The sequence below is a fragment of the Salmo salar genome, chromosome ssa01, assembly GCF_905237065.1.
Source record: "Salmo salar chromosome ssa01, Ssal_v3.1, whole genome shotgun sequence".
In the NCBI taxonomy this organism is placed as follows: domain Eukaryota; kingdom Metazoa; phylum Chordata; class Actinopteri; order Salmoniformes; family Salmonidae; genus Salmo; species Salmo salar.
The window spans coordinates 69,059,574-69,076,829 of NC_059442.1; the positions used below are offsets into that span (position 1 = coordinate 69,059,574).

Consider the following 17,256-nt stretch of genomic DNA (forward strand, 5'->3'; position numbering starts at 1 on the left):
TCTGGTGTTGAACGGACTACCTGTGTTCTATTTGACAAATATGTAATTTCTGGGGAAGATATAGGAGAACCCTCAATGTGTTGTTACAAGAATAATATGATATGGGATCTCTACCATACAGGACATCTGGTAAAAGATATATGGCTTAAGATGTTTATTTTAATATATATTTTTCACTTCAAGCTTTTTACATGCAGTATATTACTGTGACATCAGTATCTGCATCTAGCCATCTACTGTATGTTCCAACAATTAAGAAAAGCCCCGATGTTGAGGAAGGAAATGAGGGTTGAGAGAGTGAGAGAGAGAGAGAGAGAGAGAGCGAGCGAGAAGAAAGAGCAAGAAGAAAGAGAGAACATGTGTGGATCATTTGGGTCATGATTCATTCTTCACAACTGCAGCTCTTTCACCCAGAAAGACTTGTGCTGTGACATGATGACATGAATTGTGCAAGGTCACATTTTTTACTCTTTCTCTAGCCCCCTCTCTTCTCACCTAGCTGGAGGTCGATGATTAAATTATTTACATGAAGAACATTCAACCATGCTGCTTTCTAGTTAACAACATGTACATTCCTATTTGAATGAAAATGGTATGTTTCACAGGTGCTCCATATAAATATAATTAATCCAGTGCATAAAGCATTATACATTATTTATAACTGTCCAGATGCTGCCACTGGCAATCTTCAGAAAATGTTTCAGTTTAAATATTTTGAATTGATACAGCCTATAGATTATAACCTTCGCATTATCTTTCAGAGAGAGCTCAGCGGAATGATAAGAGAATAGAAACCAGATTTCTTTCTCTAGCTTGAATTATCCCAGTAATAAACATATGATTGTAGTTTATGTAGCTTTTCTATTATACTGTGGGAGGAAACAGATGATGACACATATATTGTGATCCTATAGACAATGGCATGGATTTGAAATCAAAGAATGTCTTGTTGTAAAGCATATTCTTCATTCAACTGTGTGTTAATCAGATAGATGCCATACGCTCCCTTTGTCATTTTCTCTCCCTATGCAATTTCCTCAAACTAATTCTTGAACTATCCTAAGCTTTGAAGTAATTCAATGGAGTGTTCTATTGATTGTGTGACTCTGATAGCAGTGGGTTTTGGTTTATGGGCATGTCCTTTTCATTATTTTCAAACCTGTTGGAGAGAGAATCACAAGCTGTTTTTCGCTCACTGATCTGCTCATATCATTAATTCCCTTATGACTGAAGTTTGGCCGGAAGCCAAATAATTCTAAATCTGTAAGCAGTAAATTGTGTGGCGGGGTGGAAAAATCTATTAGATGTGGGGAGCGTTTGAGCATGCCTGGAATTTGAATGGGCCAGAAAAACACGTTCTAGCAGGCATGTGCTTTGTAATCAAATTTGGATTCCGTTGGCAAAACCAGTTTATTCATTTCATTTTCTTTCAAAATGTCAGATAATGTTTGTAATTTCAAGCTGTTTTTCACCTGTGTGCTTCAGGGGGTGAGAGGCTTTTCTGGTGGACTGTTAAACAATGGGAACCCAGGGGTGATCTCACAGAGGAAATGAAGGGTTTTGTCTGTCCATTAACCAGCTCTGAAACAACATATCTGTTATTGATGTGACCTCTCCTATAACATGAAAGCCATCCCAAACAGCTAGACACATAGAGGGAGCATTACTCCACTCAAAGATTCCCTAATCAAGTTATCTTTATTGGATTCGTTTCATTACAGTTGAGCAGAAAAAGACAGGATAAATAGACGTCAACATGCACACATGCATGCACAGACACGATACACAGACACACGCATACACAGAACCAAACACACACACACACACACACTTTTCTTAAAGCCATCATAGTGACATTATTAATTTCAACTTGAGGGCATTCACTTTGTTTGCGAATATACAATGTGGCTTTTATTATATAGGCTGCTAAGGCTCGTAGAGTCAGTATGCCTTGCCCTTTAGTTTTTATTGCCAGCCCATCATCCCACCATAATATCATTGAATATTTCATGAGAACATATATTAGTCTATCTTCGTTATGAATGCATTTCATGCTGCTCCAGTTGCAGTCTTTTTGTGCAGATTACAGTTACACGCTGGAATTCAATCAGAACTGCACTGCGAGAAACCCACACTGCAAAAACAGCTTTGCCATTCATATTCACTGCACAGGAACAAAGTCATTTTTGTCAGTGGGGGGTTGTTAGTGCTGTCAAACTCAGGGTCAATGATTGCCTTCCCACTGACATTGTTTAAGAAAAGTTTCAGTATTTGTAAATCATATTGAATAATGTGGATATTTAAAGGTGGACTCAGCGAAATGACGTTGCCACAAGCAGCACCACAGATATTCCGATGAGCGAGATGCAAGATTCCGCTCTCACACAGTCACACACATTATCTGCGCATGTGCATGGGTTCCCTTCATGTTGTTAGAGCGTGGTAGGTACAGGACCAAAACAGCTAAGAAGTTTAGCCTTGCGTTCAATGCTCTTAGTTGTTGCGGAAATTGACCCACTATTCTGTTTACTTTGTGCACCTGCGTCATATCGCTGAGTCTACCTTTAAAATGTTACGGTTAGTTTACCCATACGAAGTGTTACGTTTGGGAAGTACCTTTAGACAGTATGAGCAATGTTTTGTTGTTTCTAAAAAGTGTGATACTTCTCACAGGTAGAACAAAGAAAGACATAGGGCTAGTTCATAGACTTAATAATTCATAGACTCTTTTTTCCATCGTGTTGTCCTGGGAGTTATTTCATTTCCATCTTCTATGTGTCGGCCACTTGTTAAGATCAGTTTTATTCATTAGCCCTGTTACTCCACCATTTATCCCAGTTATTGTTGTGAAAACGAATTAAAAAGGAGAGTGAACAGTTTCTTTTAGGCATACATCATGGATTTTTGGAGGCACTTTATGCCAATCTTATTTTTACACAACAATATTATTTTTGCACAACAATATGAATATTTCTATATGTAACTGTTCAAGGTTTTACATTTTGGGGACAAAAAACAACATTGTTTCATCAATATGGCACTAATATCATTATTCCGTTATTAGAAATAAATGTTCCAGTAGTTGTTCTTACATTCATCCATGTAAATTGTTCATTGTACTGGATGTAATTATTTAATTAGTTCCAGTTGGCTTAGCCTATCTACTGTTTATTTTAAGCTTCCCTGTACAGATCTGCTAATATGAGAGTTTCTTACATAATGACAGGAATTCACAATGGGCTCTGTTGAGTGACAGCCCCCACCCCCTCTTCTCTCATTATAGTCCGTAGAATAGGAAACATGCATGTCCTCAATAGTCTGTAGTTTACTCCCCTTTCTTTCTGTCTTTAACTGAAATATTAAGTCATGTTCTTTTTTATACTCTGTATGCCCTCAGTGATCTACCATGATTTTTCAATTGGGGGGGGGGCTTTGAGGAAATATACACAGCAAGTTTCATCAGGAATGACATGTAATTCCCTCTGACCCAATTTCAAATCTTGGCTCAAATGGGAACTCTGTGTCCCATTAAAGTTATATTTAAAGGAATACTCTCATCAATTATATTCTAGAATGCACGGAAAATGTATAGGCCATGAACTCATTCATGATCGTTATGATCCAAGATTACAGCTGCTCAATTGAGTTTGTGTCGAACAATGCCGCATGACAAATGCAAAGGCCGGCCCATCAGAAGAGATTGTATATCGTCACCTGGGAGAAAACCCCTTTAAACTTACAGTACCAGTCAAAAGTTAGGACACACCTACTCATTCAAGGGTTTTTCTTTATTTTTACAATTTTCTACATTGTAGAATAATAGGGAAGACATCAAAACTATGAAAGAACACATATGGAATCATGTAGTAACCAAAAAAGTGTTAAACAAATCAAAATATGTTTTATATTTGAGATTCTTCAAAGTAGCCACCCTTTGCCTTGATGACAGCATTGCACATTCTTGGCATTCTCTCAACCAGCTTGATGAGGTAGTCATTTCAGTTAACAGACGTGCCTTGTTAAAAGTTAATTTGTGGAATTTCTTTCCTTCTTAATGCATTTGAGCCAATCAGTTGTGTTGTGACAAGGTAGGGGTGGTATACAGAAGATAGCCCTATTTGGTAAAAGACCAAGTCCATATTATGGTTAGAACATCTCAAATAAGCAAAAAGAAACAACAATCCATCATTACTTTAAGACATGAAGGTCAGTCAATCCGGAAAATTTCGAGAACTTTAAAGTTTCTTCAAGTGCAGTTGCAAAAACCATCAAGCCCTATGATGCAACTGGCTCTCATGAGGACCGCCACAGGAAAGGAAGACCCAGAGTTACCTCTGCTGCAGAGGATAAGTTAATTTAGAGTTACCAGCCTTAGAAATTGCTGGGTCAGCTGTACGCCGCCCTATGGGACTCCCGATCACTGCTGGTTGTGATACAGCCTGGGATCGAACCAGGGTCTGTAGTGACGCCTCTATCACTGAGATGTAGTGCCTTAGTCCGCTGTACCACTCGGGAGACTGTTTGGAGTATGTGTGGTTCCCACCGTGAAGCATGGAGGAGGAGGTGTAATGGTGCTTTGCTGGTGACACGGTCAGTGATTTATTTAGAATTCAAGGCACACTTAACCAGCATGGCTACCACAGTATTCTGCAGCGATATGCCATCCCATCTGGTTTGCGCTTAGTGGGACTATCATTTGTTTTTCAACTGGACAATGACCCAACACACCTCCAGGCTGTGTAAGGGCTATTTGATCAAGAAGGAGAGTGATGGAGTGCTGCATCAGATGACCTGGCCTCCACAATCACCTGACCTCAACCCAATTGAGATGGTTTGGGATGAGTTGGACTGCAGAGTGAAGGAAAAGCAGCCAACAAGTGCTCAGCATATGTGGGAACTCCTTCAAGACTGTTGGAAAAGCATTCCAGGTGAAGCTGATTGGGAGAATTCCAAGAGTGTGCAAAGCTGTCAAAGGCGAAGGGTGGCTACTTTGAAGAATATAAAATATATTTTTATTTGTTTTAACACTTTTTTGGTTACTACATGATTCCGTATGTGTTATTTCATAGTTTTGATGTCTTCACTATTATTCTACAATATAGAAAATAGTAAAATAAAGAAAAACCCTTGAATGAGTAGGTGTGTCCAAACTTTTGTCTGGTACTGTAGAAGTAGTGGAATTAAATGCCTCTGATTTTCCCTGGCCTTCTTTTCATCCTTAGAACCAGTCATTTACACTGATAATCTCCTTTGGGTATGGTTTTCATATAACAGCCTGGCCACTGTTAATAATTTGTGAATGAGGAGTAGTGCTATACTGCAGTATCTGGATTGGGAAAGGCAAACAGAGCCATTAATCTCACTGGATGAATAAAACAAAGACCAAGGTACGCTGTTGGGGCCTGTTTACCACGGACAAAAGATATTGACTGTCAGTTCGGTAAAATCTCTGTTTCTGCTTGTCTAAGTCAACTTTCTTGTTCCTAACAATAATACCTTTCTGGTATAGGCAATTATGGGTCTTATGTTTGGAGTATGGTTGTGGTGATGCAGGGTTGGAGCTATAATTTGGTTTAGGAGGCATAAAACCTCTGGAACATTGGGATGCTGCCTTATTTGTAATAGCCATAGTCTTTGATAGTCAAAGGAACCAATTTGGCGCAAGGAGCTCTGAATAATTTCATCATGTATTACAGAGCCTATTAAATGCAAACTTTTCAATCTAGCAATCAATAACGCAGACAGCTTACACTGGCCCCATGCCAACGACATTAGAGCTGCTAGCGCTTGTTGCTAGGGAGCAGAGCCCGCTTAGGGGAAGGAATGTTTAATGTAATAGAATCACATAAATCAACAAAGGGAAAGTGCTGCGTTCTTTTTCTAAACCATTTTGAAATAGGAGTATGTTTTTTTAAATGTCGTTTATTGCAACAAAAAAATGATGTGAACTGTGAGAACATCTGGAACCAAATTAAGAACAGTGTGTAGAGTAATTGTGCAGTTTTTTTCTTCTGTATGCATATAGCTGGCCTGAATTCTTGCGCAGCACACTTGAATAAATGGAGGTGAAAATTATATAAATGTTTATTTTTGTCTCAGGAGGACACCCTCCCCCTCTCCACTCCTTAAAAAATCTAGAACAGAAAGAGGCACTTTAGTGCTGTTAGATAATTAAGAACAGGAACCAACTTGCAGAGAGAGCAGCCCTCTGCTGCCCTTCATACCATTTCAATAGAACATTTCCTCTGGGTGTTTGTGGCCTTTTGTGAGAATACCATTCGCTTTGAAGGCTTTACGGACATGCCTTGTGAATATAACAGGGACTAATAGTTCTCTTAGGGCTGATCTAAACCGGGCCATTTTTTGATGCAGCTGATATTATTGGTTGTTGTGAAGAGGCGAGTCAATACTTGAGTGTAATGTAGCAGTGGTGATTGGAGCCCATTGAATCATGGTGGATACATTATGCGTCATGAATATGAAGGGGTTTTGATTTTTTTTCCCCCCTTAGGGAGGACAAGCTAGTCGTTACTGAAATATGATTGTCTTTTTGCATTCCATCCAATATTTATTACTGGCAGATGCTGTGCTTTTTTGGTTCAATAAAAACAAACAGCTTGAGAGCCAGCATGCATATAGCTCTCTGTGTCGTCCTTTATATGAAAAGTGTATATGCTGCAGGAAAGAGAGTAGGATGAATCCGTTATGTGTTATACATTATGAAAGAAGTCTTTGGTAAATGGAAACAAGGCAACCTCTGAAATCAATACAGAGCTGAACAGCAAAAAGGTAGTGGATGGAGAGAGAATACAAAATAGTCTCCTTCTCCAGTTTCCCTCGTTTATTCCCTCTACTTTGAAAAGCTTTACATGTTGTTTTGATATCTGTGGGGTACCTACTGTAAGAACAGATATCAAAGTGACGTTATTGGCTCATACATTTATTACCTCTCTCAAACCCTATCACATTAAGCTTCAGTAAATTCCTTGGCTGGTTAGATAATGTGGACATTTTGACAACAGCAAATTTCAGCTGAGTGAGTGATTTAGGACTTAGCGACTGACAGATTGTATGAGAATGATGTATGTCCGCATTTTTGCCCCAGTGAACAGAACTTCAGTCACAGTCTTTTGAAAGATCTTGTCAGTTCTTTTGCCTGGTGTAATGATTTTAAGCTTGTTTGAAATGTAAGCCATACAGTTTACAAAAGCAATTTGGTTAATACATTGGGTTTTTCCTAGCATAAAATCGTTTTTTGGAGTCTGTGTTTGAAAATGCATGTTCCTTTACTCTTCACCATGCAATCTCAATGGAAGGAAACCCACAAGTAGGTTTGAAAGGGTTGTTATCAATGACCGGAGAAGTGAAAAGCAAAAATGCGCTCATTGCCTATGGTTGTTCAGAGTAATGGTGATGCAGGAAGCAGCGGTATTATAAATAGTAGGCCTGTATCCCAGATTCATCGACCTTGTCCTTGAGTTACCTTGTAATTGAGTTCTGCACTTAGATTGCTTATGGAGGCACTATAATCCATCTACTGTATAGTTACAGTTGAATTGCATATTGTGTAATACACTCTTATATGTCCTCGGTTATGAGTAGTAATCACCTGTCTTGAATGGTTTTGATTACAACCTGTCACATTGTGTTTATGCTGATGATACAGACACTGTGTTGTGTTTATTAGTTTTGAGATGGCTTGACGATGCATAAAAATAAATAAAAATCTGTTACATGGTAGTTTAATCATCATAGAAGTGCCTCTAGGTCCTACACAAAAGCTTCTTGTCAAAAACCAGCTGCTTTAGTCGAAAGTAGTAAAAACAGAGAGAGATCAATTACATAATGTCCTTTCTCTCCGGATTTTAACTCTCTAGTGACAGAGCTAAGGCCCCAGCCAATTAAAATTATTATGTAAAGATAACAATGTCCTTTATTTGGAAAGGTCAGACTTTACGAACAAAGGGACATAAAGTGTGTATACCATTATGCACACGCACTTTCTCTCTCTCTCACACACACACACACACACACACACACACACACACACACACACACACACACACACACACACACATACACACACACACACTCGCACTTTCATGCACACACAGGTACTTAGTGCTACTATACAGTAAATGCCCCATGGCTTCTTCCCCAGCAAGTTGAATCTAATCAAGAGAATGCTGGGAGGGCCCTCAGGAGATTGCCAGGTTCCAGGGTTGGCTAGTTCAAATAAAATCCTTGACATTTGGATAAAAACCAAGTGCCACCAAGCAGTAATTGCATGCGACCACAGAAACACACATCTGTGGTGTGTGTGTTTGAGGAGGGGGCTTTCATCCCCTCCCTTTTGAAGAATTAGTCATGTGTAGTTAACTGGCTCGGTTGTCTGTGAAGGGTGGCTCTATTGGACTATGGTACCAAGTAGGGCTGGGCTGCAAATGAATGGTGTCAAATAGAGGTGTGCCACCTGACCCTGTACGATAGAAATACTCATTTTTGTAGAACTATTCAGATCATATTTCATATCGATGATTATCATCGACAATCATGATATTAATTATTATCCATATCACCCAAAACCTAGTACATGTACAGTACCTCATATAAAAATCCCCATTGTTATGTTATGGAATGTTTGAGTAGGTGCTACTACAGAATGCCTGCATTCAACACCTCATTATGCATAACACCTCCGGCTGGATATGTGCCAAGTAATGCTACCCAGGGATTGTTCAACAAATTCTAATAGCTAAATATTCGGTCTATACTGTATGCAGAGTGAAAGAGAGAGAACAAGAGAAATAGGGAGGGAGAAGGGAGGGTGAATGAGGGAGTGTTCCATTTCTTTATGATTTATCTTTCCCTTGCCCTGGTCTAGCAGTTTTGCCAACTCAACCTTGCATTTCTGTAGATGTGTTGCAATGCATACATGGTGGATTTTAATGCTTATATGGGCCAAGTGGTATATTTTATTATTTCATGTCTAACAGTACACGGTTTGGGCTCAATACTAGTATATTTCACCACCATAAAGTATATGTTTTTTTCCTGTCATATATTGCATGATATACATAGCCATATCAGCTGGTAGATTTTGATGGATTGTCTGTGGTTTTCTCTAAGAAGGTTACAACATTTTCTACATAAACTGCCTGTTTCTGAATGACAAGACTGCCTTAAGGGGCATTTCTTACATGCTTGTTTTCCTAAAATGAACAATCCTGGGAAAACTGCTGCTTGAATTTACCTATAAGTTGCTTGTTAAAACCTGTCAATCTAGATGTGAAAATCTCTGTTGCCTAGACATTTGCTTTCCCTTTGCCTCTGCTATTATCAGTTTACGTCATACATAAAGTATTATTAATTCCCCTATCCAAGTGAAATGTGTCATTATCAGCGTGTGTGTGTGTGGATTTAAACTATATTTGTTTGAAACTAGGGCTAACTGTTTGTTTCTACATTTGTTTTGTTCCAGGCCAGGAAGATGACGGCAAGAAGGTGCTGGTGATGAGCTACCCCCAGTACTGTCGGTACCGCTCGGTCCTGGCCCGGCTCAGAGAGCAGCCGTCTGCCCTGCTGACGGACCACACCGTGCTGGCTTTGGGCGGAATCGTCTCCCAACACGACACCACACGCATCCTCTACTGCAGGGACACCTTCGAACACCCCACCCTGCTGCAGAATGAGAGCATCTGCGAAGAGTTCGGTAAATCCCAAAGCGCTAGGGTGCAGGTAGTAACTGCTCAGTTTCAAAAGGTTTTCTCCAATTTTGCGCCGACTAAACACCACCCAGGGTGGAGTCACTTCTACTTTGATTCAAGTCACTTCAGGGGATGGATTGAAATTCAATTCATGATTTCAAAATGCCCTATGGACTTGAGATGATTCAATTCACTTCCTAAATTGACTGAATTGAAATTGAACTGACCCCAACCCTTCAAAACACACCAGACTGAGTATCATCGGCCCTTAAGATAGTCTTTCTTTAACTTTGTGCGTTTCCACAAAGAGCACTGTTGTATAGCTTAACTCATAGTAATTGAGGAACAGGTCAAATGTTTTGGAGAGATTGTCAGTGTGAGTAATTGAATTTTAAACTGAGAAGCGAGGAGGTGAGGGGAATCAGTTTCATACCTAGGAAAACACTGTATGAATAGCATGCTCACATTCTGCTGCTGCTCATACTACTGGCTCATAGTGCCAGCGCTCATACTACTGGCTCATAGTGCCAGCTCTCATACTACTGGCTCATAGTGCCAGCGCTCATACTATTGCCTCATAGTGCCAGCGCTCGTACTACTGGCTCATAGTGCCAGCTCTCATACTACTGGCTCATAGTGCCAGCGCTCATACTATTGCCTCATAGTGCCAGCGCTCGTACTACTGGCTCATAGTGCCAGTGCTCGTACTACTGGCTCATAGTGCCAGCGCTCATACTATTGCCTCATAGTGCCAGCTCTCATACTACTGGCTCATAGTGCCAGCGCTCGTACTACTGGCTCATAGTGCCAGCGCTCGTACTACTGGCTCATAGTGCCAGTGCTCGTACTACTGGCTCATAGTGCCAGCGCTCGTACTACTGGCTCATAGTGCCAGCGCTCGTACTACTGGCTCATAGTGCCAGCTCTCATACTACTGGCTCATAGTGCCAGCTCTCATACTACTGGCTCATAGTGCCAGCACTCGTACTACTGGCTCATAGTGCCAGCTCTCATACTACTGGCTCATAGTGCCAGCTCTCATACTACTGGCTCATAGTGCCAGCGCTCGTACTACTGGCTCATAGTGCCAGTGCTCGTACTACTGGCTCATAGTGCCAGCGCTCATACTACTGGCTCATACTAGAGGTCGACCGATTATGATTTTTCAACGCCGATACCGGACGATTTTTTTGTATTTATTTGTAATAATGACAATTACAACAATACTGAATGAACACTTATTTTAACTTAATATAATACATCAATAAAAATCAATTTAGCCTCAAATAAATAATGAAACATGTTCAATTTGATTTAAATAATGCAAAAACAAAGTGTTGGAGAAAAAAGTAAAAGTGCAATATGTGCCATGTATAAAAAGCTAACATTTAAGTTCCTTGCTCAGAACATGAGAATATATGAAAGCTGGTGGTTCCTGAGTTTAACATGAGTCTTCAATATTCCCAGGTAAGAAGTTTTAGGTTGTAGTTTTTATAGGAATTATAGGACTATTTCTCTCTATATGATTTGTATTTCATATACCTTTGACTATTGGATGTTCTTATAGGCACTTTAGCATTGCCAGTGTAACAGTATAGCTTCCGTCCCTCTCCTCGCTCCTACCTGGGCTCGAACCAGGAACACATCGACAACAGCCACCCTCGAAGCAGCGTTACCCATGCAGAGCAAGGGGAACAACTACTCCAAGTCTCAGAGCGAGTGACATTTGAAACGCTATTAGCGCGCACCCCGCTAACTAGCTAGCCATTTCACATCGGTTACACCAGCCTAATCTCGGGAGTTGATAGGGTTGAAGTCTGCTGGCAAACACACAAAAGTGCTGTTTGAATGAATGCTTACGAGCATGCTGGTGCCTACCATCGCTCAGTCAGACTGCTCTATCAAATCATAGACTTAATTATAACATAATAACACACAGAAATACGAGCCTTTGGTCATTAAAATGGTCAAATCCGGAAACTATAATTTCGAAAACAAAACGTTTATTCTTTCAGTGAAATATGGAACCGTTCCGTATTTTATCTAACGGATGGCATCTCTAAGTCTAAATATTGCTGTTACATTGTACAACCTTCAATGTTATGTCATAATTAATTAAGGCCTTTGTTAGGAATAAATGGACTTCACACAGTTCGCAATGAGCCAGGCGGCCCAAACTGCTGCATATACCCTGACTGCTTGCACGGAACGCAAGAGAAGTGACACAATTTCCCTAGTTATAAGAAATTCATGTTAGCAGGCAATATTAACTAAATATGCAAGTTTAAAAATATATACTTGTGTATTGATTTTAAAGAAAGGCATTGATGTTTATGGTTAGGTACATTGGTGCAACGACAGTGCGTTTTTCGCAAATGCGCTTGTTAAATCATCACCCGTTTGTCGAAGTAGGCTGTGATTCAATGAGAAATTAACAGGCACCGCATCGATTATATGCAACGCAGGACACGCTAGTTAAACTAGTAATATCATCAACCATGTGTAGTTAACTAGTGATTATGTTAAGATTGATAGTTTTTTATAAGATAAGTTTAATGCTAGCTAGCAACTTACCTTGGCTTCTTGCTGCCCTCGCATAACAGGTAGTCAGCCTGCCACGCAGACTCCTCGTGGAGTGCAATGTAAGGCATGTGGTTAGAGCGTTGGACTAGTAACCGGAAGGTTGCAAAAACGAATCCCCGAGCTGACAAGGTAAAAATCTGTCGTTCTGCCCCTGAACAAGGCAGTTAACCCACCGTTCCTAGGCCGTCATTGAAAATAAGAATGTGTTCTTAACTGACATGCCTAGTTAAATAAAGGTGTATAAAAAAATTATAATAATAATACATTTTTAAAAAATCGTCAAATCGGTGTCCAAAAATACCGATTACCGATTGTTATGAAAACTTGAAATCGGCCCTAATTAATCGGCCATTCCGATTAATCGGTCGACCTCTAGCTCATACTACTGGCTCATACTACTGGCTCATAGTGCCAGCCCCTGTTAGTGTTACACCATATTCAGGCACAAGCCTTTTTCACACTCTAACTGAAATTCCTTTATGTAAACACCAGTTCTCTCAATCCGCCACATTAATGTGTGTTTTATTCATGTTAGGAAACATTAAATTCACCCATGTTTAATCCAGATTTTTATTAGGTCAAGTGCCAGGGGCAGTGAATAATGGGCCGTTGTTATAGCTAGAAGTGACCGTAAACGATTGTATTTATGCTTTTCCAACGCTAATCCTGACCTTTATCATTGGCCAAATCTTTTTCTAGGGTTGCCCCTTTAACAGACGTTCTGTTGACAAACAGCCACCTCAGGGCGTGTGGACATAATGTCATTTGTGTCACTGCAGACTTACTGGAACACTGCTGATAATTACAATTCTGCTATCTAGAGGGGGCCAATAAGTGACACTGTCATTTATATAAACTTGAGGGTTTATTATGGTTTGGTTACTCAAGGCCCTAGTAATAGCAAGGCAACTTGACATGATGTCAGACAACTTTCTTCCTATTTCCATATTCATGTAGCCTAATTTCTACCAAACTGCAGAGAGGGTATTTACAATGTGACTATCACATATTATTATCACATTTTCTGTGAAAATACTCTTCTGTACAACCACACAGATATGATAGAACAAAAATGATGAATTACATAAACAAGGAAGAAAAGTTTGAAGTAATATTAGTGTTCCAAGGCAGTTCCACTGAGAGATAGAGGCAGTATGATGACCTTTGCTCTTTGGCAATCATACTAGAATTGTAATTCTGTGGTTAGAATATGCTGTCCGAGAACATGTTGTTATCTTGAACATTGGTATAATTACCTGCCTGACAACTGTGGAACCATGCTTTCAGAAAATTTTGAGTCATGTTATTCTTCTTTTCCTGCAACAAAGTAATAATGTTGCTTACCCTCCCTGCCCCCACCTCTGAGAAACATAATACCCATTGCTTAAACAAACAGTGTTTTGAAAGCTGATGAGGCACTCATGTTTGAGGTGAAACTACAGGCTCGTTCCTTCGTTTAGTCTTTTATTCTAGCTGCTATGTCTGGAAAGGAAATAGAATCTATCTATTTATGCAAAAATGGTTGTTATTGTTTGCCTGTTTGAGATGTTTCCACTCATATTTGTTTTAATGTTCATTAAAGAGGAGCATTTTCTGGAATCCATCTGAATTATTTTAGTAATCCCCGGGGGGGGGGATTTATTGCTGGATATTAATGCTTACCAGATGCATAGATCCTAAAGAGATTCTATTTTTAACGTATTGTGAAATGAAGGACACTTGCTCTGGAGTGTAAACTGTGTTAATGTTCCTGTAAAAGCACTGTAGCATGGCCAGTATGAGGCCAGAATGTAAACACACTGATAAAGGAATGATTTCCTTTGTGTGCCTGTGTCACTCCCCTCCACTGAATCTCAGTAAAGCTGGAGATTGCCTAAGACAGGCCCATTTTTATCCTGCTAAACTGTTAACATGTGCTCTCCCATATAGATTGGAATAATGTCTGCTCTGAAATCTTTTTTTTTCTAAGCTAAGATCAGGTTATATAGCTGGCACTGTTTTAATGTATTTGGGTAATCATATAGCTTTTATTTTCTCATATACACTAAGTTTTTCCACAAGATGTTAGCAAGAACCTCACATTGGTATTGAACTAAAAGCATTTTCTGTCCACTGAATTAGCATGACTGTGTGGTGAAGCATAGTATCCCTAATTTTTCATCTTAATTAGAAACATACAGGACAAGCTGCCCAGATGCACATTATTATAGGCCTTTTAGTCTGTACAGAAAAAAGCCTGGAGAGGTATCATTTATCTGGACAGAGCGAGGAGGGAGAAGACTTTCACAGGCTCTTGATGTGGCTTAATTCCTACACAACACATCTTATAGAGGTTGAGGAGTAGAATGCTGGAGCCTCGAGTCAGATCCATGAGTCATGAGTGATGGTATTATACACCCTTGAAGTTTAAGTATGTTGTGAGGGGGCTATTTTGCTCCTCATATTTGCAGGTAGGAGCATGTTGGTCTTTTTGAACATAGTTTATGAGTATCGTAAATAGCATCATTTTTACTTACACTACTCTCTCACATCCTCATTACAGTACAATGGAGGAAGGCCTTTTTGTTAGTCATCGAGGGAAATATCTCACTATTTCTCAGAAGAATAGATTGCCCTACAATCAGACAATAGGTATAGTGGAAAAGCATGCCCTGACCTATTTGAAATGAATATGATTATTTATAATCACCATGCTGGAAGATTTTACATGATAAAGTCGTAACGATAGCTCTTTGGTTAACTCAATCCCATCAAATGTAACCAGAGCGTAATCTATGAGAATAAATATGGTTTATTGATGTATGGGTGCATTTATCCGTGCATTCATTTATTTATAGGTCGCTGTGATTTCTCCCTTCCGGTAATGAATAGCATAAGTCTTGAGCTCCTCCACTGCTCGGTAGTTATATATGAAACAGATTGTTTGGTTATTTAAAACCCCAGACCCATTTAGTTTTTGTTTCACTCTGTCAATAGCAATAATCTGGAAACGTTTGAAGGTTAGCCCATTTTTAGCAAATCCCACATTACGTAATTTTGTCTGTTTTACATTGGCGCTCATGGAAAGACATGCCATATTTGGGACAGCCCCTCTGTGTGTTGTTATGCTTGACTTTCATCCTTAAAAGGTTTTTTTTCTCTTTAAACAATAGCCATTAAGCGACACTGCCAACTCAAAGGCACTAGGCAAATCTGAAACTGGACTTTGTAAACTCTCCAACATGTAAACTCTCCAACATGTAAACTCTCCATATATGTATTTTTAGATCATGACACTATCAATGTATCTGTTTTCATATTTTTAATTACATATATTTGCTAATGGGACAGGGCAGATAAGATGTATGATGGTGGTGTGGGGGCAGAACGTTTGTATGTTAAAATCACACACTGTAACTGGATCTAAATGGAGTAGGGTGATGTTATCAAGATTGAGGTCAGAGTTCAGTGCATTCCTTACTCAGCTTGTCAGCCTTGTTTTGGTTTAAGCTGGCAGAGTTCAGAGAATGATCTGTGTTAATGAGTCCCAATGACACACTGCAAAGAGCATGAGTGTGTCACATGAAGAGGAAAGTGGGTGAAAAGAATGGAAGACAGAGAAGGAGAGATTTAGGTGTGCTTAAGTTACATTTTGATTTGATTCTGAAAGAGTAAAGAAAACGTGTTATCTCTAGGTTTAAGTTAAATGTATTGTATTGTACATGTGGGAATGGTATAGGGGGAATTCAATGGTTGAGTGTACCTTTATATTAGTGTACATTAGTGTACACTCAAGCACTACAACGTTGAGTTTGCACAGCACAAAGCATACACATTCACACCCTCAAACACACTCCATCCAATGAGAATGATTTCATAATAAACGTGTTTGAACAGTTTAATTGGCTCTTCCTGGAATAACTCCGTTTCACTTCATTTGATATGATGAAAGAGTAATGTTCCCTCCCAAGGGGGGCATACACAACACTGCATAAATAAAGCTGCAGTGGAAAATGACAGCAATAATAAACAAGGCAAATTCATCCGCACTCCTGCCAATTTTAGCTCAAATTGCTTTTGGTTTATTTGCTAATCATGTTAATTAGCAGATCTTGTTTTAAGTAAATTGAATATTAATTCCAGAAGGATGAAAGAGCATGGTTATTCAGTATAAGTAAAGTATCAGAGGGTTGTTGGGTAAGATGTCACAAAAATATTCTCTTCACACAACCCTTTTAAAATGACATACAGTAGACACTTTTCTATCTAAGCTAGTTTGAGCCTTTATGACATGGAATGTAGTTCTGTACTAAGGCATTTAGTATATGTACAACTACAAACCGAGGAACAGAGACATGAACAACAAAAAAGAGCCTTGATCTTTGCTTGGGAACTTAAACCTCTGTGTCCTTATTAAACAACATCGAGATATTACGGACTTGTGTCTTCAGCTGCATCATTAGCTTGCAGGGCTGTTAACGTTTGGCTCTGTGGTTAAACCAACCAGATGGAATAGTAGTGGACATAATGGAAGTGTGTATGCCCACTTAAGGGCAATGTAGTTAAATGCTGGCAGTTAAATGCTGTGTTCACCTGTGAGGTAGGGAAGCGAGAGGCTGAACTGAAAAAGGACTGTTCAATTTCCTGTAAACATACATGCTGCGATGTGGGCCTGTTGCCATGGGTACTGCGGTCCAGACAGGATCTTGATGATGATTGATAATTACTACCTGGTGTTTGGTCTTCATCTTCACATATATATGGCTAGATTTGTCCTCCACGATATATCTGGCAAATTGTTCCCTTTGATAATAGGTTTTTAATGTTCGACAGTCAACGTTTGTTGGGTATAGCAATCATTTTCTCATGTAATTATATTTCCCAGAAATAAATTCAATGTAAAATCAATTGTGACTTGTGACTTATCCAGGATGGTGGCAGAATTTAATTTACAAATTCTTGCAACAAACAAAAGGATAGAGGGTGT

General features: G+C 39.4%; 1 protein-coding gene across 1 annotated transcript in view; it reads left to right on the plus strand.

Moving 5' to 3' along the window:
• The window catches only part of arid5b (AT-rich interaction domain 5B), a 78,533-nt gene that overhangs the window by 16,897 nt on the left and 44,380 nt on the right, over positions 1-17,256 (plus strand). Inside the window, exon 4 of the mRNA XM_014205248.2 lies at positions 9,482-9,712. Within this exon, the coding sequence (XP_014060723.1) occupies positions 9,482-9,712 (231 nt within the window). The remainder of the gene's footprint in view (positions 1-9,481; positions 9,713-17,256) is intronic.